This window comes from Corvus kubaryi, unplaced genomic scaffold (genome assembly GCF_017639235.1).
Source record: "Corvus kubaryi isolate FWS band 111438036 unplaced genomic scaffold, C.kubaryi_AGA036_p1.0 137, whole genome shotgun sequence".
Lineage (NCBI taxonomy): Eukaryota > Metazoa > Chordata > Aves > Passeriformes > Corvidae > Corvus > Corvus kubaryi.
In genome coordinates this window covers 21,907,014-21,930,368 of record NW_024580671.1, presented here as the reverse complement: position 1 = coordinate 21,930,368, position 23,355 = coordinate 21,907,014, and the positions used below count along the sequence as shown (strand labels likewise).

The 23,355-nt window shown below is 39.7% G+C and overlaps 1 protein-coding gene across 4 annotated transcripts in view; it reads right to left on the bottom strand.

Moving 5' to 3' along the window:
- Nucleotides 1-3,002: 3,002 nt before the first annotated feature.
- LOC121659736 (ADP-ribosylation factor-like protein 8B) overlaps nt 3,003-23,355 on the bottom strand; it is a 26,424-nt gene continuing 6,071 nt past the window's right edge. The window contains exons 3-7 of one of the 4 annotated variants that reach the window (XM_042018183.1): nt 12,465-12,538; nt 11,981-12,074; nt 9,480-9,547; nt 6,097-6,167; nt 3,003-3,390 (exon numbers count right to left, since the gene is read on the bottom strand). In XM_042018183.1, coding sequence (XP_041874117.1) covers nt 3,341-3,390; nt 6,097-6,167; nt 9,480-9,547; nt 11,981-12,074; nt 12,465-12,538 — 357 coding nt within the window. In that variant the 3' untranslated portion in view covers nt 3,003-3,340. Of the gene's footprint in view, nt 3,391-6,096; nt 6,932-9,479; nt 9,548-11,980; nt 12,075-12,464; nt 12,539-12,619; nt 12,680-23,355 lie in introns of those variants that run through there. The other 3 variants (XM_042018184.1, XM_042018185.1, XM_042018180.1) reach the window with 3 other exon arrangements.

Here is a 23,355-nt window from a genome sequence, read left to right as displayed (position 1 = left end):
ATCACCTGCTTGAAAGTCTTGTAACAGCTGGTACATACACACTGTCCTAAAGCACAGAACAGAGGCATTCAATTTAATCTGCTGCTCAGGTGACTGAATAAAACAGCATCTTACAAAATAACTTATTCAGGAACAAATTATGCATGTGTCACTGCTCTCTACAATGAATACAGAAGTTTTATAGTGCATTTGTTAAAAAACTTGACTTTGGGGGGTTTTTTTAATACCATTTAACTAAAATTCTATGTTCATGATTCTTCTTAAAATACACAATTCAAATTAAAAAGAAATATGGGGGAAATTACATCACTAGCAGGAAAAAAATTAATAAATAAAATGTGCTGGAAGTAAAACATACAGTTGACACCTCGTGGTCCTTTATAGCCCTGGGTAACAGTTAAAACTGTTCCTACACTTCGAGTAGGTAAAAACGGAAGTGAAACGTGTATATCACTGCTACCCTTGCGCTGTTTTAGGGTTCTTTACATTGTAGGGTCTGGGGTTTCTAGCTGTATCTAAACTGAAGGTCAGTCATAGCTCTTCAGCTGTCCAAATCACCCAACACTGCTCTTCTCCCACAGCCTGAAGGATGCTGTGCATGTAGATCAGACTGCCAGCACCACACATGCCTGGGAATCAGGACCTCGGAGCACTGCAGGGCACTCACCACCCCCCAAGCAGAGCCAGAGCACAACAGCAGCCTCTGCTGCAGTCGTCTTGCAGTCACCTTCTCAGAGTGCTGACAAGCAGAAAACAGTGTGGTCACTCCTTGTCTCTGCACGCCCTCCCTGCTTCTGAAACACTCCTAGTGTGGATCCATGCAAGGCACTGAATTATGTACTGCTGCCTGAGCAAGGGGACACTCCCTGAACAGAGGCTCCCTGGTAGATGTGTTTGTGACCTCTCCAAACAATTTTGCTGCAGTAATGTCTCCAGTGGTCGAGATCTGTATAACACTTCCGGGCAATAGAGAGTCTCAGAAATAAGATGTCACAGTTGTCAGTCATCTACAATTCATCCTTCCCACAAAGCTATTGAATGTGACAGTAAACACTCACCTGCAGCTAAGCCCATTCTGAAAAGTTACTTGAAGGCAAATTGTTGAAAAACAGACAGGCTGCTCCAAATGGAAACAGTGCAACCAGTGCCTGTGCTGATTTGCCTAAGGTTTGGATACAAGGTTACACAGTAGGAGAAATGAGGAAAAAAATCACCATATACTGTAAATGGCATAATTTTAATAACAAAATTGCTAATTTTCACCTCTTATTCCCAATATACTTCATTCAGCCAATCTCAAACCCGACCTCCCCCCTCCACAGGTTGTCCTCAGCTTGCAGTGGTACTTGATAATGTGTATACCAGACACAGGAAGTTAACTTCTTTGGTCACCTCCCAAGGAAATACTACACTGAGCAAAGCAAGGGAAGGATAGTAGCCAGTACTGCCTTTCTTACCAACTGCAATACACCTGCAAAGAAGTCATGTCCACTCCCACAAGCCTCCTGCAGCAAAGGGGCAAGAGAGGTCCAGATTAAGGAGTGATTCAGTGAGATTTTATGTGGAGCTCTTATGCCAGAAGCATGACTTTCCACCCCAGGATGATAGTTCTGAAGGATGAGGCACTACTGCTAGAAAGCACAACAGGGAGGATATTGAGACCACTGGTGCAGAAGCAGCTCATGTGTTGTATGCACAGTGAGCGCAATTCCAGTATATTCTGCAATGGCTCTACTCCTTCAAAAGTCCATGAGCAACAAGAGCATTTGAAATTCGTCACCTTTGCCACTGAGTGCTGTTTTTTCACCATACAAATTGTCACTATATGGATTAGATGTCAGATTTTGGAAGGTCATTTGCAACATCCCATTTCAGGAGCATCCACCACTTATGTACTGAGCACTCAGCACTCAGTCAAATTCTTTTCCTGTTACTACAGAACAATGAGCCCCTGTGGCCACACCTCTGCAGGTACGACTGCAAATATTATCAACAAGTGCTGTGATGTTTGTCGCATTTGTAGTAGCATTCTGATGACACTCAAGAAAGATGTTATCAAGTCTCTGCCATATGTTTTTAGCAGCTTACCAGATCCACTAGCCTCAGAGCATCCTCAAATAGAAGTGACAAAAAAAATGTAGCTATTTCTATAGTTCATATACTTAACTGCAAGAACTGCATAAAAGACTTATTGCCCTTTCAATACTATAGCAATTGGTGGATTTACCGCATCTTTAGAACACCATGCCTGAACTTCTCCCTCTTAGATCTGCAAGTGTCCTTGAAACACTTGGCGACTCAGTGTCTGTCTACTATTTCTTGACATGAACTTTCCATGTGTAATAGAATTTCCATACTCACAGAAAAGCTCCCATCAGAGTGCTTTTTAAGTGAAGAACTTGGAAGCAAGTATCTGTAAGATGTTAGCAAAGCATCAAAATTTTAAAAGTGAATTGCTTCCTTAGTCTCAAAAGGACTAATCCTACTTCCAAGCCCAGCCATTTTATGTTGCATACTTGAAAATTCTAAAGTTTCAGGAATGGACAGAGTAGTCCAGAAACACCATGAAAACCATTTCATTTACAGTAAAAATGCTTAGGAAATCCATGAATTTGGGGTTAATAATGTCAAAGAGGATTGCACGTGATCTCACCTGCTCTCTATTTCACACTCTGTTTAAGAAAAACACCCACTGCAATTCCAGACTCTTTCCTCTCCCAATAAAGAAGGATGGGATTGTCTAGAATTTATTTTTCAATTCCAAAAGAATATTCATATGAATAATTCACATTAGTGACTGGAAAAACTAAGTAACTACAGATACATAACTTCGTAAATAACTTCTCTCCAGAGTATTTGAAAGTGTTCTGAGTATCAGCATTTTGTTCAAATAAGCAGCTCTTAATTATAGTTTTAATTGATTATTAGTATTTAACTACATGTGTTCACAGGGAAAACATTCTGTATGAATAATTATATGCTACACTCAAAAAAAACAGTCATTTGTTTCCACTGCACAGTTTATTCAGTTTCAAATTAGAAAAAAATTACTATGTATTTGACAATTGGCATGCATAAACTTAAAACATTTCAGCTCAAAAAATCGGTTTCTTCCAGTCATGTATTAAGGCGTTCAGGAATTTCACCTAGGCAGACAAATATCTGGATTCAAAAAATAAAGAATCAAAATAGACAAGTTACAACTCAGATTTACTTCTGTTAACAAATATGACCACAGTGAGTCCTGGTAGTACACAGTTGCATTCCTTATCTTTTCAGTGTGTATAGCTGATAGGAGTCAAAGTGACTGGGGAAGAGTTATCTTCAGCAAAACTTTTCTTCAACAGTTTCTTGATTTGGAGTGCTGAATAAGCCATTGTAATGTTATGTCTGCCAGGATAGATGAAACAAAATGAGAAACTCAACAGTCTGTTTGCAGACTGTAGAAGCACAACAGAACACCAGCAGGTTAATACAAATACAAAAACCCCGACCAAACAAAACCCAGAAATCACAGGTTCTCATTCACACATAATTAAAGTTCAGAATCTAAACCTCCAGGTGGCCCTTTTCTAGTTTTTTGTATGTTATTAAATCATGTGCATTTTGTATTCTTGAAATACGATGACTGACATCAAGTTCTTTAAGCCATAGATAAGGAGCTGTTGAAAAAGCAAAGATTTAGGATGACCATAAAATGAACTGTAAAATCCAGACTAGAATGAAATGCTGTGTGAGAACAAAGCCAAATACACAAACAGAAGAAATGAGAAGGGCAAACACCTGACAATACATTAAGAAGCCATTTAGGTAGGTTGTAGGAGTCCAAGGTCTCTGAAAGACATGCAACACTGGACTAAAATCTGATAGCTGAAATTGGCACCCCTCCTGATGCAATCTAATGCACTGAGCTGAAAACTGCAGCAGTTCACAAACTGATTCATGAGCAGATTAGATGTTTTTGCCTCAAGGCAGTAACATCTGTCAGGAAGGCAGGAAGGATGTCAGGAGGCAGCAGCAGCTCTAGCCCTCAAATTGAAATTTGTTGCCATATCTGTCATAAGTTCAAGACAGCACTCCATGAATATCCTTGCAGACCAGCTTAGGCACTGAGACTGCAGACAAAAGCAACCCACAGCACTTATAGAAAAGCTAATAACTATGTAATAATCTTCCACAGTCTCTCAGGACACAGTAACTGGCAGCCTTAGACCTGTACCTCCTAATGAGACCAGTTAGCTAGGCTGCAGCTTGCACTGAAAAACCAGTATCATCTCATTCAACTGCATTGACATCAATCAAAAATGCAGAGAAAGAAGACAGCTCCCAGTCTTCTCTTTAATAGACTAGTAGTTTCATCAATTTAATAAGCTAAATATATTTGCATAACAGTCTTTCATTATAAATGCTACTTTCCAGCCCTTTGGTCTCCCTAGCTTCTCACCCAACCTCTTTTCTCAAGGTCTTCCTCAAAATATGACACACGGTGCGCCAACAATACCCACACAGTCCCAAACGCACATGGTATATGCAGTGTGCTCCTATTTTTTATCTTGGTTTTGGCAAATATTCAAGAATCTGGCTAGTCTTTCTAGACACAATATTACACTGGAAGACACTTGACCAAGTCTCAGTTAGGATTTGAGTCTTTTTCATCACTACTCCCAGAACTTCCACAAGTAAGTGATCTACACTGCCCTGCATCAATGATCCTTCTTTCATGCAAATTTTAGCATGCTTTTTGTTGCATGCTTTTTTCCTCCACGACATCCATATAAATGGACCAGGATCAGAATCTGTTTTCTCCAGGATTCATTCAGAATTTAAGTTGGTTTTACTAGCTTCCAGTCATAATCCCACTTTTGAGAATCTTCACTGCAGCCTTGCCAATTTGACGAGGATCAAGCACAGCGTTTCAAAAACCTTGATCACATTCACTGCCCTTCAACTACTGAGATTATCCTGTGTTGTCTTCCAGAGTCCTTATCTCCTGAAGTCTGATCTTCCCCAGTGTAACAGAACCTTCCGCGCATTTCCCTCACTCAGAGGTAACAGTTGCACCCCAAACTGCAGCAAACCTGGGTCTGGTCTCCTTCAAATTAACATACCCAAATGTACACCACTTCCAGGCGAAGCCCTCACTGCCTGACATCTGTGCACACAGCTGAAATCTCCCCCAGCTCACTGAAGTCCAGGTGCCATGTTGGTCTCGTCACCATCTCCACTACCTGGTCCCCTCTGTGTAGGATGGAAATTTCCCCTACTGCTGAGAGACACTGGCTTTCTTCCCATTCCCACTCTCACAGTTCCTCACTCAGCTGAGCCCTACAGAGCTGCCCAGCTCTTCTACCAAGTCTGGCTTCCTCATGCAGCAGCTATAAATATCTAGCCAGGCTGTATCCCTCTATCCAGCACTTGTTTTAGCAGCATGCAGAGAAGGGTGGCACAGAGTTGCCCCCAGGCAACTGCTGCTGGCTCAGCCTGTGCTTCATCCCTTCCTCTTGCCTTGTGGAGGGAAGGGAATGGGAGAACATAACAGAGGAAAGGGACAGGAAAGTAGAAGATAGAAAAGAGAGGAAAAGGCAAAAAGCAAAGGCAGATGGGACAAGTTCATGGGAGGGACAGGTCTTCACTGACTACAGGATACACTCGTTGCATTTCCAGTTGGAAAAAAGCACCAGTCCCTCAGTTCGAGGAACAGCCACATGCACGTAAAACCTGCTTACCAAATAAAATCATGTATAGAGTAAATCACCAAAATTTTTTAGGATCACCTAATAATTGGAAGGCCTTCATAAAGCAGCTACTGTTTTTTCAAAAGTAACACAGGTTTCTTGTAAAGGATTCAATTACTCCAGGCTTTAAATATGCTTTTCCAAGGTCCCTGTCAAATTAACTTCTCATGGAACTAAATATTTCTACAAGTTATTTTTAAATTACAAATAATTCTATGTTGAAACAAATACAGCCACATACAATATTTGCAAAATATCTTTTGATGTAAATTGAGATTTTCAATAATAGTGGAGGTAGATGTTCAAACCTGATCTGATCCAAAGTACAAAGCATACACTGATGACACCAGAAGAAGCTTACCTATGTTATCCTTCTCTTTACAGGAAATAGAATAGCAACAGATTTCTCTGTCTTGAATAGCTGAAAGGTTTCTACAGAAACAAAAACGATAAGTACTGTTATAACTCCACAAACACTGAAATCAGGAATTTCCATTAAATTATATGTTTTCTGCTTTTTACTCAGTGGGTTCAATTCTAGTCTCAGATGTTAAATTCTTAAAATATGCCACTGCACACAGAAAACCACACATTTCTTAAACTATAAGGATTAAAAGGTTATAAAGTCATTTCACAAAAATTTGAATTTCTCATTAGATCAGTGTAATAGTGAGAAATAAAACCACAGAAATCCATAAGCTAAAAATAACATTTTGGGGTCGCAACCAAGTATTACCCATGTCTTATCATTCACCTTTTATTCTTTTCACTTAGAATTCCAAGTTTTTATCTCCAGTAAATCTTAACAAAATAATAATACTCAAATGATTGCACCATTTATCTTCAGGATGTTTACTATATCATATTAATATATCAGACCTGACTCCTACTGAAAGGATGCTTCTACATTTAGGAAGAAACTGATTCTTAATCAACTTCTTTTTGGGAATTCTCCTACCCCCCTCAGAGTTTCTGAGCACTTTGTCATTTTTTCATTTATTTATCCTCACACAAGTGACACAGACATGCACAAAACATTTTCCGGAAGCAGGTGAAGAGTGAAGGCACTGAGAAGTCTGGAGACCACACGAGAGACTCTAGTAAAGAAGAGAACTAAATAGGGACCTGCCTGGACTTCAGGGAGCAGACTTGGCCTCTTCAGGGATCTGCTTGGAAAAGTCCCATGTAATAAGGCCCTGTAGCAAAGAAGGGCTTAAGAAAGCTGGTTAATACTCAAAGTTCATCTCCAAACTTAAGAGTAACCTATCCTAACAAGCCTGGCAAAAAAACAAAAAGGCATTAAGTGGATGAACAACAAGCTCTTGGCAAAACCCAGTAATAAAAAGGAAGCATACAGAAGGTCAAAGCAGAGACAGGTAACCAGGGAAGAATAAAAAAACATTGTCCACGAATGCAGAGACACTAGCAGGTCAGCCAAAGCCCAGCTGAAGTTGGATCCCATGAGGGATGTCAAAGGAAACTAGAAAGTGACAAATGGAAGACAGGAGAAAATGTGGGCCCACTGCTCAATGAGACAGGGGACCTGGTTACACAGGACATGAATATGCTGCCTTTGCTAGCAAGAAGAGCCTTCAGAAACCCCAGGCCCCAGAGATCAAAAGTTAAGAGCAAAGAAGTTGTACCCTTAATGGAAGAGGACCAGATCAGGGAATAAATACACAAACCTGACATATAGAAGTCCATCAGCCCTGGTGGGATGCACCCACAAGTGATAAAGGAACTGGCTGATGTCATTGTGAGGCCACTCAATACCCTTTGAACAACCATGTCGACTGGGAAATGTGCCTAAGAGTAGAGGAAGGCAAACATCACTCTTCAGAAAAAGCAGGAAGGAAGACCCAGGGAAGTACAGGACAGTCAGACTCACCTTGATTCCTGGGAAGGTGATGATGCAACTAATCCTGGAAACTATTCCCAGGCATGTGACAGACAAGAAGGTGATCAGGAGTAGTCAGCATGGATTCACAAAAGTGAAATCATGCTTGACCAACTCAATAACCTTCTACAATGAAATCTACAGTTTGGTAGATGACGGGAGAGCAACAGATATTGTGCACCTTGACTTGAGTAAGGCTTTGACAGTGTCTTCCATAATATCCCCATAGACTGAGGAAGCTGAGGAAGTATGGGTTGGATGCAAGATGGTGAGATGGACTGAAGAGTGGCTGAACAGCAGGTGATCGGTGGCATGAAGGCAAGCTGGAGCCCAGTGACTACCAGTGTACACCAGGAACCAGTACTGGGTCCAATCCTGTTCTGCATCTTCATTTGTCGCAAATGATGGGGCAAAGCAGAAATTTGCTGATGACAGAAAACTGGGAAGAGTGGCTGATACACCAAAGGGTTGTGCTGCCACCCAGAGGGACCTCCACAAGCTGGAGAAAAGGGCTGACAGGGACCTCCTGCAGCTCAACGAGGGGAAGTGCAAAGACCTACACCTGGGGAGGAACAACCCCAGGCACCAGCACGTCTTATGCCAACTTCTGGAAAAGCAGCTTTGCAGAAAACGACCTGGGGGTCTTGGTGGGTCACCAGGTTAAACATGATCAAGCAGTGTGATAAAAATACTAATGGTATTCTGGGGTGCATTAGGAGTGCTGCCTGCAGGCTGAATGAGGTGATCCTTCCCTTTTACTCAGCATCAGTAAGGCTCTACCTGACAGCTATGCACCATCAGTACAAGAGGGATATGAATCTATGGGATAGAGTCCAATAAAGGATGACCAGAATAATTAAGGAACTGGAGCAACTCACATACTAAGAAAGGCTGAAGAGCTGAGACTGCTTAACCTAAAGAAAAAGCTTAGGGAACTTCTATTAACGTGTACAAAAATCTGAATGGAGCCTGTAATGAAGATGGAGCCCAGTGATGGGACAAGAGGCAACGGCCATGAACTGAAACACAGGAAGCTCTCTCTGAACACACAGAAACATTTTTTACCTCTGAGAGTGACCAAGCACTGGCAAAGGTTGCCCAGAAAGGCTGCAAAGTTTCCATCCTTGGAGATGTTCAAAAGATGTCTGGACATGGTCCAGAGCAATTAGCTCCAAGGGACAAAAGGTTCTGCTTGAGCAGGGGATAGACAAGATGACCTTGAGGTTCTTTCCAACCTCAGCCATTCTGTGAGCCCCAGTTTAGTAGCCCAGACTTTGGACCACCCTTACTATACGAAAACTTCACTTTCTACTAATTAAAATTATGTGACTTGTGAACCCTGTTTCACAAAATTAGTGCTATACTGATCATTTTTACAAAATTGTGTATTTTCTTTACAATTATGCTTACTATGCATCAATTTGTTAGTTTCAGTAATCCCTAAGTTATGCTTTGGATATATGGCAAAAGTACCTGACTTGCTTGAATTTACCAACAGTAGTTTGAAATGGTTCTGTTCTAATGCCATTCAAGCATTGAACTGACACTGCAATGTACTGTGAAAATTCAAAATGACCCTATTACTATCCAGAGCAGTTGTATGGGAAAACAGGATTATCTGAAATAACTTTACACAACCAGAACAACAATCAAGAGAGGTTCAAATCTACTGCAGTCAGTTATCAGCCTAGATCACTACATCAGGTGCCAGCAGAGCTCAAAGTGGAATATCTGAAAATGGAAAACAGCATCTTTTATAGACAGTTATTGCCAATGACTACCAATGATTTTGACTTACATATCAAATTTCACAATGTCTCAGCTTTTTACCGAAGCCAGCTACTTACAATTTCTCAATTAACTGCTTCTCATCCAGTGCACCTGGGAGGTCTCGTTTATTTCCAAGAACTAACACCTGAAAGAAATCATTCATATGCATATTAAATCCAGGAGCAATGGAAGTTTATTTTTGTCTTTAACTTTTAATTGGCATTATTCTGGATCTTGCAGCTATTTAGAATGCAATAGAGGACATATTCAAAATGACCAATGACTGTGGGAGCATCATGGAAAGCCTGCTCCTCATCAGGGCCAGATGCTGGATGTATACCCTCTGAAAACTGGATCAAATTATTTCTGGGTGTATTAGTATCAAAAGCCTCCTCTGGAAGTGAATATCTCCATTCTGGATGGCATTACAGGATGGTGTCAGATTAAATGCAAAGAAATGTGGAAGAAAGCATGCATCAGGTGCACTCAAGCTGCTGAAGGATATTCAATTCAGAGAACCAGACTGACATTAATCAAAAGTAGGGCCCCAGCAGCAGAGGCTGGGTCCTAAACACCCAGACACAATTCTCTCTACTTTTTTTTGCTCCCTTGCTTCTTAACACTGATGCACTGAACAGCTCAGCCTCCAAATCAAGTATCACCTATACACCAGCCAAATGACCAATTCCTCTCCCTCCACTTTGAGCATCCATGGTAGAAATCTAAAAGGCAGCCATTAGGAATTAAGTACAAGAAATGCAGAAAATTTACCAAACAGATGCTGGAACTTCAGAGTTCCTATTTAAGGCTTTAAGTATAAATGAAGATCAGATAATTGGGTTGAGCACATTCTAAGATAAAGTAAGCAACTGAAGGCTTTTCTAGTTAGGATTGCATTATTGTTTTCTAGATGTGCTACAATTCTAACTCAAGACTGTCCCATTATATCCCATGAATCTGGAACATATTAAACTCATTACTTGCAGTCAAGATTAATAAGGTTGCTTTAAAATCTATAGTGCCAAATCCTGAGCACAATAAATTGAAGGAAGTTCAATACTAATTACTACATATGAAATAAAAGTAAGTAAAAAATATATCACTGCACCTTGGAAATTACTGTGCTGGTCAGGCTGGGCATTTGGAATGTGACATTATAACATATAAAAGGCAAGGAACTTAATTAAATACTACTGAAGATACGAGAGACCAATCATTTCAGTAAGGAAAAGTGAGAAGCAAAAAAGCCTGTGAAGAGAGTGCAAAGGACAGGCAATGTCACTCCCCATGAACAGCGTAACTACAGATTTCTGTAGGACTTGTTCAATAGATATTTAAAATATAAGATCACAACAATAATAGCAAACCTTATAAAAAAAGATGGAGAATCACTTGAAAAATTCTTCTTTGAGAATAGTGGGAGCAGAGGAGGGAGAGAGAGAAGGAGACTGACTCTATACTTATACACACCAAGTCCCAGGTATCCATGCGGTGTAGATGCCATTCCCATAACTTGGGATGGCATGGGTATGAACATTTACTTCCTTTCCCACAGTTTGCCATGGTGGCAATGTGTGGATAAGTGGGATGTCCAGATGATAACTAAACCTTCAGCTTCATTACGCCTGGAATTAGCTCCTTCCTGCTGTGGTGTCTGTACTTATCTCAAGTTCCTGTTGTGGTGGCTTATCTTAATGTAAGTTCCTTCTGTGGCTTTGACAGTGTTTTGACACAGTTCAGCTATGTTCTTGAAGTCCTTACACTGTCTACTCATCCTCAGATAACTTAAGATTACTTGTAGTGGCCAAGTGTCCAAGTAACTGCTTACAAAAATGGGGGCCAAGGAAGAGCCATCAGGTTGTGAGCAACTTCTTCCTCATTTGTATGTACAACTGTTTTCCTTCTTATAATCAAGGTACGAACTCTTGCTTGGTGGCGTCAACGTAAGACCAACGATAACCTGATGGATTCCTAAATTGGCAGATTGCATTTAAAGAAACAACATAGTCTACATCTTCGTAATTCCTCATGAGAATTTCCACTGAATACACTATTCTTTGACACTTCCAACTGGAGAACAGATGCGTATTTGCATTTTTTCCACACAATTTAGTTTGAAATACTAAGTCAAGAAAACGTCAGGACACATAAAAGCCAAGCTCCTACACAATCTCTGCAGGCAGAGGACACTACTTGAAGTTACTATGTGCCAACCTGCAGAAAGATGGATCTCACATGCCTTAAGATATTGCCAGAAACGTACCTGAGTCACTGATTGAAATCCAGCCAACAAGGGACTGACTGGAAGTAATCACTGTCTGATAATGCCACATGTGAAAACATAATTTTTCCAAATCTATTCTGACCTTTACACAAGAAAATTTACAAACACACTGCAGTATTTTTAAGTTGTTGAGTACTATGAAAAAAAAACCACAGTAATTTTTCTAAGACTGCTCAATGCATCAAGGCTGCATCATATATAACCTAGTATTTTGAAGAGACCAGAGGAACCAACTCATGAGGATTTAGGCTACATTGTTGATATTCAGGTAAGAATAATAATGAAAACACTTACTGGAATTCCATGCAATTGTGGCTTATCTATCAAACTGTGTAGCTCATTCTTTGAAGCTTCTACTTTTTCTAAGTCTGCTGCATCCACCATGTAACTGCAATGAGAATACAGTTATTTATGGTATTGACCATTACTTGCAGAAATTTGCATTATAACACCTGAAATGTGACAAACATGTTAATACTGACAACAGCATTAGAAAAATCCAGAGTTGTATAAGCCCTGCATTTATTGATACAGGAAGATAGAGTTAAATACAGCCCATAGGGAAAAAATGGCCCGGAAAATGCAATTACTTACATGTTGGGGTTGCTGCATGTGCAAAACACACTACTTTTATTGCAATGGGTCTTCTTATGTGATGGAGGTGGACAGAAAAAAAACCATACCTATTTTATTTATATATCATTAAATGTAATACCTAATGTTATAATAATGTATGTTGCAAAGTACATTTTCTGTGGACATACAAAAGAAAACTTACACAACTGCATTGACTCCTCTGCAATAACGCTCCCACATGCTTCGAAACCTTGGCTGTCCTCCAATGTCCCACACCTAGAAAAGGTAAGAACACTCCAGCCCTAAAATGGTTTTGAACGACAGAGTACTAACCCAACAGAATAAATGAACTCTTACATGCAGCATGCAAGTTGTATTTCCAATTCCAAAGTGTTTTTTAAAAAGTCTTCCTGGCTCCTTCCAGTCAATGGAGGGGGACAAGCACAGAGTGAGTCAGTCCTGTGACACTAAAAGCTCCAAATGTTCTTTTGGAGAATGTTACCCTTTCCCACTCACTGAAAGAAAAGTCTTACACAGACAAGGTGAATTACTGCAAATACACAGTCTCAAAACAAAAGAGTATGACAATTGTATGAACCAGTTATGCAGCTTAATTTTTAATGTGGCTAGGGAGACCTGAGTTAAGAATGTATCAGATCTTCAACAGGATAAGGACAGATATTAAATAAACAGAGAGCTGGTCAGAGAGCAGACTGAATCCACATAAGGGGTGATACTCCCCACTCCAAGGAGCTCCAATACCTCCACAGCTCTCCCTTTGTTCAACCAATGTGCTTTAACAGACACATGGATTAACAAATCAGAACCAGAAAGGAAACAGTAGTATAGGTAGGCCTGAAGTGACTAAGCAGTGATTCTTAAGGAAAGAAAGCTCGAATTCTGCTTATGATTTTATAAAAGCTCCAATCCTGTAAATACTTACACATGCTATTAGTGTCCAGCAATCCCACGGAATTCCTATTTGTTTAAACGTTAACACACTATTTTTCTGTACAGGAGTTACTTACTCTGCTTTAATTGCAAAAAATTCGGTATTTTTGGCGGATGAAAATATCTTGTTTCAAAACTGTTTCTCAGATCAAAATATCAAGTAACATATCTACATCATGAAGGCCAGGGCTGCATGATAATGTAGCTGTTACAGCTACATCCAAAGACAGTTGTGTTACAAGTGACACACAGATTAACAGTGATGAACATTGAAAAGTAATGGATTTATTCCTCTGTCAAAGAGAAGTAATTATTTCTTATTTTAATCAGATTTAGCTATCAAAACAATATATACTGTATATCAGATCTAGAAGGTATATATATTACAGAAGAAACAAAATCTGGAAGTAATATACACAGAAGCAAAACTTTTTAATAGTTATCCTCACATTTACACTATAAATCCAAATGTATAAAACCTGATGTGGCAACAGAGATTTGCACAAAAGAGCAAGACTTCACAGACCTACAGGACAAGGCCTTTTTCAATTAATGTCCGCTATTTTTTAAATTTCATAGCCTGTAAATCATATTTATATATCAATTTCTGTATAATTTTCAATATCTTATATTCATATTTTAGAAATATTTACCAAATCACCATTAAAATCATTTCCTGAATGGTATCTTACCATTCCTTCCAACATAAAATTATTGTATCACCTAAATGTAGAGTGCCTTTGATCCCCGTATAAGACCAAAAATTTTACTAATGAAAGCATTTCTGACCATGAAGTGGGTACATAGTATTATCTGTAATGACATTTGAAGCACTGTATCAAAGGTCTTAGTAAAATAAACCTTTATACTTTAAAAGTTTTAACGTGATGAATACACAGTTCAACATTATGGTCAGGTGTCAAAACTTACACCAACACTAATTACTCCAATAACTCATCAAGACCTTGAAACTATCCAAAGCCATCTGGTGCACATCTGTGTGTCTCGAAAAAGAAACTAAATTATTTTCTTGGTAGACCAGAGAATAAAGGAAAGAAAAGATGATAGGGCAGGCTAGTAGTCAGGTTAGATTTTTGGAATGCTGATAGCCATGAAAATCTACAAGATGATGTAGCCTTGACTAATCACAAAATAAATAATACAAGATAAAAAAATACTGGTTTTGTCCTTGCTTGATGATATACTATACCTTATTGTATTAAATTGCACTGCAGAACTAGATTACTCTCATTAGGAGAAAAAGTCACCTTGAAACAATGGAAAGATAAGTCATTTCCAGTCAGTTTCCCTAATCAGGCTTACAGCTATTCATTCAAGTACAACATGAAGGACACAGATAGACTAGATGTTTTTACAGTGCTTTGGAACCAAGTTTACATCAATATAGTAAGCTATAATTATCTGAAATATGGAAAAATGTATGAAATGAAAAAAAATCCCCACCTCTTTCCCTTTGAAATCAAAATACTTCTAACAGTAACTTTCTAATACTCTATTATATTGAAGAGCCAGTGAAACAGTTAACTACTTTATCCTAAAAACAAATTGCTGCACCAAACCATTTTCACAGTACATGACTAAACAGACAGAACTGTGAGAATATAAGAGGCACTCAGGAAGGAAAGGAAAGAGATCTTAGTGTTAAAGAAGTTTTCTTGCATGAGCCTTGCATGTTTTGTATATCAACTACTTTTGTATCCCAGTATTTAATACACAGGTATAAAGTATATTCTGGGTATGAACAGGGAGAGGCAGGAGACTACACCTTAACAGCTGAACATACAGCTAACTATAAAAAGAAGTTTACTTTGTCTGGTTGTTTTTAAAGAGCGACTGGACTTCCAATTTCTCCCATGGCTTTTATTAGTCACTCAGGAATAAAAGTTTCCTAATACTTAAAAGGTAATTTTATCCCTAGAAGACCAGCTGATTTTAAGAATCAGAAAAAGCTTACAGAATGACCAAACTGAGAAAAAGTTGCTTTGATAGCCAGTACCATTGCCTCACAGAAGATTAAAATCTCAAGGAGTTGTTGTTCCGGCTCAATCTCAAAGGCACATATCTTGCTGGTACTACATTTTATACATCACTGTTTTATTCTGTTATCTACTCCTGTAGTGTAGTAATTCTTATTGTGCTTGCAGGTCTACACTCTCATTAAATAGTGCAATGTTTTAATCTGTAAACTAGATCACCATGATGGAATCACTGTTTACCATATACTTACCTGTTTATCAAATTCTTCTAAAACAGGAAACTTTGGATATATCTCTTTCCAATTTCTTCAGGAAGATCTAAGGCTCCATCTTAAGACCATAACTATTAGCTATGTTTAAGGAGCAGATCCTTTGCTTTTGCACAGAACTGTATGATGACAGTTGAGCAAAAATGCACGTGAATAGGTTCAAAGATTTTTGAAAGCTTTCAGTTACAGGAAGGTTCGTTAACACTCTAGTTGTGTTTCTTCAAATTAGCACATATTGTGGGAAGGCTTGATGATGATCGTTCAAGTTGCAGGAAAAATGTTTTCTAGATGTTGTTACATGGCTTTTTTCACACATGCTGGGTAGGGTATTTCTTGTGGACAGAGATGTGTACAATGACCCATTTGTACCTTCATGTCAATGTGTGGGTTCAGTACCTACAATCTCACAGTAGTCAGCAAAGTCTAGACAGCCTTTCAGCTGATCAGATGTAATGTCTTGTTTAGGATGACACAATTATGCTCTAGGCTTGACAGTACTGCCTGCAGCTCCTCTGACTATTATTAAAAGAGCTTAAGCCTCACTGCAGACATACAGCTGTTTACATTCAGACATCTTAACCAGCAAGATTAATCCAACACTACAAATATTTCTTCTTGGAAGTATTCAGAAGATATCAGCCATAAAACCTAACCTAAACAAACAGGTGAGGAAATTGTAAGCAGATTGTAATTGTAAGCAGTATTTGGGCAGAGTAAGGCAGCACCAGTAACATCCACCACCACCTCAATGTACACAGACAGGCCTAAGATGTGACCAATGACATGCTGTGACCAATGAGCTCACACGTACACAGCAAGCAGTCATTGCATTCATAGCCAACTCAGTGCGTAATGATAGAGAGCAACTGGAAAGCATGGAACAACTTCAATCACCTAAAATTTAGGCATTTAATCCAGGTGACCAAAATTTTTCTGTGGCTACTGAAGTGCTCAGAGGGCACCAACAGCAGGAAATTATTCCATTCATCTCATCCACCTTGCCTACCTGATAAACCTTTCTTGCAAAGCACCCACTGCTCCCCACCCAGTTCAGACAACTGACTCAGGCTGGGTAACTTACCACCTGGCTAAGCTCAGGAGAGACAAATCCTAAACAATCACCTATTCTAGACTGGAATCTTCAACCAAAAATATCCATCTTCTTTGTCTAATAAACAGAAGAATAAAAAAAACTAATAACCTTAAGGATTTTAATAAATTCCCCTGCAGATACAAATCTATACAGCCTTACTTGTAGTACCTACCAGCCATGCAACTTAATATGGAAGTTAGAATACCTTACTACTCTAGAGTACTTACTACTTACTATCCTTTATATTGGAAGTGCCTCTATAGTTGTTCTTAAGAGTCAAAAAAATGTGCCACATGGTTACATTTTCTGCAGGCAATATTTCTCAGAACACTAGGTTCTTTGAAATCAGTCTTGGCCTTTTAAAGAACTCTGCTTGCACTCTTCATTGGTGATAAAGTCCAACTTTTAAACATACCATTAGGCATTTTAATCATGTCAGACAAAAAAAAGCCACATGCACATTTCAATGTTCATTATTTAATCATAATATTTTCACTGAAGAACTGGAAATGGACTTAGACTTGCAACACAAAACGTTCACAAAGTATCTTCAACTCCTGACAACAAGCACAGAGGCATTTTAATGGGAATGAGTATTTCTGAGTGATCAGGGTATATTTGCCATTTCATCAGAGACACAAAGTACAATCCTAGAAGGATCAACAGGTGGATTTTAAACAGGACACAAAAGCAAAGTCTGTTTTCAGAACCTCATGGTGCTTACGTCCACGCTGGGTTCTCAGGCAGGAGTGTACCAGGGAACCCAGTTTTAGAGATAAGACTGCAATCCTCTTGATCTCAACATTACACATGCAAGGAACTAAACCATCCTCACCTCAATATTGTGTCCTCAGTAAAGCAGAAAGCCCTGATTCTGCAGGACCATGTGCAATCCTTTGTACCCTCTTTTCACATGACCATGACTATATGATTTTCTAGACATCATAATCTGAAAATTTCTGGTGAAAGCAGGCACATTGAAATTCTAAGATGTAGGCACACCATGCATTTAGATGACTGCGGGGAAAGAGACCAGAGGCAAGGACCCTATAGCTCAAATCAACCAATCAATAACTACCGCAGTGATTATTAACGTTGCTTGTCCTTGAAGAACATGTAACCATGAAAGCAAAAATTTGTATTTGCTCAACAGCAGAGAAAATCCAGGAGGATGTGCAATGGTGGGTATGCTGGGAAAAGGTAATCTAATATTGGCAGATAGGACAATCTCCCATGACAGATTAAGTCCACAGCTCCCTCATGTATTGTCCCTGCCCTCTACCTCTCAAGTCTGAGCAATCCTGACAGACTCACAGCATTTAACAATGGCACAAAGATGCTGAAGACAGAGCTGAGCAGGGACAGCATTTATGGTTCCCATGTGTCCCAACTGGATGCTGGAATAGAGCACGTGTTTATGTAAGTTGCAGATAACTGCAAGATGGGATGGGATAAAAAGATCAGAAGCCTAAAGTACCTGGACTATCTAGAGGAATGATCTGAAATAAGACAGCTGAAATTTAACACAAGCAAGTTCAGAATACTACAACGGGACAGAGGGAGCCAAATGCACAAAATGAATAACCAGGTAGAGGGGCAGGACAAAAAGCTTGATTAGTTCACAAATTAAATATGCACTTCAACAGGGCTGGAGATCTTAAATCAGCATGGACTATCAGAAGCATCTTACGTATGGTTTTGGAAGTATGTACTGCCCTGGCCTCAGTGTCTGGGAAGCTTCTATATTGGTTTTGAGCATCAGTCTACAGAACAGACACAGGCAAATTTCAGAAACTCCTGATGAGATAAAAAAGGGCGAGATTTTAACAATATGACCTATAAAGAGGGGGGAGGTGAGCACAACCTTAATGATTCCTGGGAAACGGCTGCCAGACTTAGAAGAAGAAAAAAGCAGCTCAATTTGTGATGACAGCAACTCATGTCAGATTCTAGGAAAAAAACTTTCTAACACGAATGAAAGAACATTGTACAAACAAGGGATGTTGTGGAACCTTCTTCATGGAAGAACAAATTTTAAGAAACAATTACAAATGATATCTGCCTAAGTATCTGATTCACCCTTCAGATCAACTCTTGGTCCTTGTTTTTAGGATTCCTGACAGTTAGTCTGAATGACTGGTGAAACATTCAACATTGCCTTTTAGACTTCAGGACACTACCTTCTGACCCCAAGTGTTTGGACTATTGTAGAGGTTCCTAGAGCATTCCTATCTAATGCATGATCCTGTCTCACCCTCTGCAGCACACAACTCTCAAGAAAGATAGAGTCCCCAAGGCTTCTCTCAAACAATCAGAAGGGAAAGTACTTTCATACTTTTCCTTCTTAATTATTCCTAGAGTAATTCCAAGTATGCTCCCCATTTATTCTTTGTGCCACTCTAATCCTCATTTAACTCCTCTTCACAGAATCACCAAGGCTAGCAGGGGCCTTTGGAGACTGCATAATCCAACTCTCCCTGGTCCAAAGCAAGGTCACTAAGAGCAGACTGCTCCAAAGATGGAGTCTCCATCTGCCTGGTTCCAGGGTTTAATCCTCCTCACAGTGGAAACACTTTGTCTTCTGGTTTAAATGGAATATTTCAGTCTGTGCCCACTACCACTTGTACTGTCACTGAATACCACAAAGAAAAGTTTGGTTACATCTTCTGGCTACATTGATGTGATCTTCCTGAGCCTTCTCTTCTCTAGGATTAATAGTCTCAGATATTTCAGCGTCATCTCACACAAGAGATGCTCCAATTCCTTAATCATCTTCATAGGCTCTCTGCAGTAGCTCCACACCTCTTTCGTACTGGAAAGCCCAGAACTGGACAGCACATCAGGTATGGCCTTACCAGTGGTGAATAAAGGGGGTCCTCCTTGGACCTGCTGTCAAAACTCTTCCTAATGCAGCCCAGGATGTTATTGGTCTCTCTGCTGCAAAGGTACGCTGCTTGCCAGTGATCAACCTGGTGTCCACAAGGATCCCCAGTCCCCTTCTGCAAAGCTGCTTTCCTGTCAGACAGCCTGTAGTGGTGCTGGGGTTGATCCTTCTCTGGTGCAGGACCTTGTTCCTAAGGGTCCTATCAGTCCATTTCTCTAGCCTGTCAAGGTCCTTCTGGATGGCAGCACAACCCTCTGCTGCACCAGCCACTCTTCCCTTGTTGAAGGTGCACCCTGTGCCACCATTCAGGTCACTAATGAACTCACTAAACAATCCCTGGGATTTAGCACTAGTAACTGGGCTTCGGTCTGTGGATGACAGCCCTTTTGAATCTACCATACAGCTCTTCCTCATAGACAACTATCATAAATCTCTAGGACATCCAGCAAAAATCTTTGTTTTATAGAAATAACCACTTTGACTTGAAATCAGTCCAGACACAGCACAGCTTTTTCAGAGTGATCCAAGCCATACAGAATAGCCAGTATGTGCTGAAACACTGGCTGGAGCTATACAGGGAGTACACACAGAGGCTTGTATTACTGCATGACATTTGAAATGACGATATGACAGAAAAGATAACCTGAATAGTAAGACGAAGCATCACAAAGCAGGAGGATTCTGCTTCTATGAGGATGCATGGAGACCTGAGAACACTACAGTTCAGAGGAGGAGTGCTGCAACAAAGGAAGTTGGAAGAATAATGCACAGAACTGGTATCCTTGTCCTCCCTCTGCCACATTAGAGCAAAGTACAAGCAGCAAGAAGATCAGCTTTGCTCTCCCGCAGCTGGGCCTGTACTGAGTGTGGTGGGGGGACATCGGCATCTAGTGGTGACAGCCGGGGTGACCACAGCCCACCCCCGCCAGCTCCAGCCGCCTGAGCACCTGCTCTCCACTCCCCCCAGACCACAATGGCTGGGAAGTGCAGAATCGGCCTGGCCATGCTATTTCAAGAAAAACAAGTGGAAGAGCAAGGGAAATGAAGCTGTAGCATTATCTGTGCCTATACATGTCTGTGGTGCTCTATTTCCTTTTAACTGAGACTGTTCTAATACCGTCACTGCAAGAACCAAAGGCTGGTTAGCTGAAGATCCCAATCACTTTAAATAACAGTTTATAATTCAAATCTTCTGAGGTTCTTGAAACTTGGCTTGTTAAAGTAAATTTTATTTACTTGTTAAAGTAAATTTTATTTACTGTCTAGCTTGTTGAATAGTAAATCTCACCAAAGCAAAAGGACTGCTAATACTAAGCAGATCCAAAAAACGGAAAATCCATTAAAATCAGATCACTCAGCACACAGCAAAACTTGTTTGGAATTAAAATCTCAAAGCAATTCAGACAGTTCCTTTGTAAGGAAAAAAAAAGACAGCCATCAGTTTTGTAATGAACTTCATTAAAATAGTTCTAGCAGATCCCTAAGTTGTAGTACATTAAATACTTTGATGCTAGAAATCATCCGGTACTTTAATACCTCAACCACAACCTCAAAAGATAAAGTTTCCTGCTTCGATTTCAAATACTGTGTGGTAAAATCATTCCTTTTTTGCCTCCTTTTCTTGGAAATAACAGCTGACTGGTTATTAAATACATTGATAAGCCAAAATTTGACAATTCACGGTTAAAGCTGACAGCCTTACATTTCTAAACATGTTTAGCTTCAATTCAAGAACATCTGAAACTGGCATTTTCCTACAAAATGCTTCAGCTTGTGTAAATCACTTTTTTCTTTTATTGTGGTTCAGATAAATACTCATACACACAGGCATGCCAGTGACCATACTTTTACATATTAAGATTAGAGACTAAAAATGAGAATAAATCTACTGGCTTTTGGAAATGACCACCAAAATCAGAGGAAAGGAAAGAAGACCATGGGCTTCGGTTCTTTCTGCCTTCTCGAATTGTATGGAATCTGCAGGTGGAACTGAAGTAAAGAAACCAGGCAGCGACACTGCACTAGCATGCTACTTCCTTCCTAGTGGCCTACCCCAAAATACAGGAAAAAACAGAAAAAGGATTAGTATTACCTAATTGCTGAGTTTGCAGCTTAGTTTTCCAAAGGTGATCAATCTTATACATCTAGAATGCCAATTTTTCACTTGATGACTTTTTGACCCAGATGATTTCTCAGCCACACTTACTATAGTAAGTTTAACTGATTCTGTTTTGCAGTGTCCCCTGAAACCTTTGGAAAAGGTCAGACACAATGCTGGGTCTTTGCTTAGCCCAGACATCATACCTGTCATGTTTAAAGACCTTCATGGGTTTAGTAAAATAACACTTTATTCATGAATTTTAATAGCTGACAGTCTAATATCAGAGTATTTCTATGAAAAAGGTTGCCTGTTTTGCTGGTATAAAAAGGTTAAAGAAAATTTCACTTTGAATCCCTGTTACTGGGCTGCAAAAAGCTCTTAAAAGGATTCTAGCAAGAGGCACCCCCTCATCATTCTTCAGTCATCAACTTATCAACAAATGATGTCATTCTTCTCAAAGTAAAACAATTCTGGAAATTGTATGTAGCAATTAGGCTGTAAGATTTTAACCTAGATACAGGAATAGTGACATACAAGCAGTTGATCCTGACAGACTTTTAAGGAAATAAGCATCTATGCGTAAGAGTCATATTGCCCTATACTCCCTTACTTTCACTGAATGCTGTTGTAACAGAGAGACTGTGAGAACGAGTCAAGGTATCTTCCTGTGCAGACTGGCTTCCAAACCAAGTATCATTTTTGAAACTAATAAACATATTATGTTAGCATTATCTCCTCATTCTTAGAAGCTCTATTATAGCAACTATATATCAAATTACTCTTGAGAACAAAGAGTAAAACAAGGTACAGTTCCACAGACACACGCCCTCTCTGCACAACTTAATCTTGCGACAACATTTGCTCAGACAACCCTGATATAAACTATTGGTCAGTTCCTTCTTGAATTATCCTACTTTATTTTGAAGACTCTGCTTACTAGTAAAAGATTTTTGCCAAGTTTAATGACCCATCAACAACTTTTTTGTTTTCCTCCACACCTGACAATTCTGCAGCAGCATCGGTACCTCCCTCCAGCTATGGTTATGTTCTCTCTCTATAAATCATGGCCTCATTGTTTCTCTGCAAAAGACAGACAACAAAGGATATTCCTATTCCTGTGGATTATTTATGAACTACGGGTTAATGCCGTAACCATTTTATTGACTGTGGCATCTCTGGACTTTGATCAGCGGTTTAGGAGTCATACCAAACCAGAGGAAGAGTATAGAACCAGGGGAGAAAAGAACTTACATATTATGGAAAAGGAGGGAAAAGTCAAGCTAAAGACAAAATCTAGATTCCTTTGACCTAATTTTAGCTAGAAGTTGTGAATTTGATCTAATCAACCAGGCTCCCCTCATAATCAAACAACAGACAGTGTCTTAATGCTACTGGAGTGATTTACCTCTATTTTGATGCCTGTGTGTCTTTATAGCTCCAAGAGATGGCTCCCTGATAATTGACTTAAGCTAGATGTTCTATTTCAGCATAGCTAATGTGTGAGCTAATGTAGGTTTCGGGCGGGTTCGGTCGGGACGGAGACGGAGAGATCTCTATAGGCAGGTCTTGGGACACATGGGGTTTATTGTAAAGGGCTTGGGTATAGGGGCACTGCTCAGAGCTGCCGGACTCAGCTCTGAGCAGGCCCAAGAGAGCAAGAGAGTAAACGGGAGAGAGAGAGAGAGAGAGTGTAAGAGCAAGAGTAAGAGTAAGAGTAGAAGTGGAAGAAGTAGTAAGGAAAGGAATGGAAGTGTCTGAAGTCCTGGTTACAATACAATAAATCATCTTCTGTACTGAA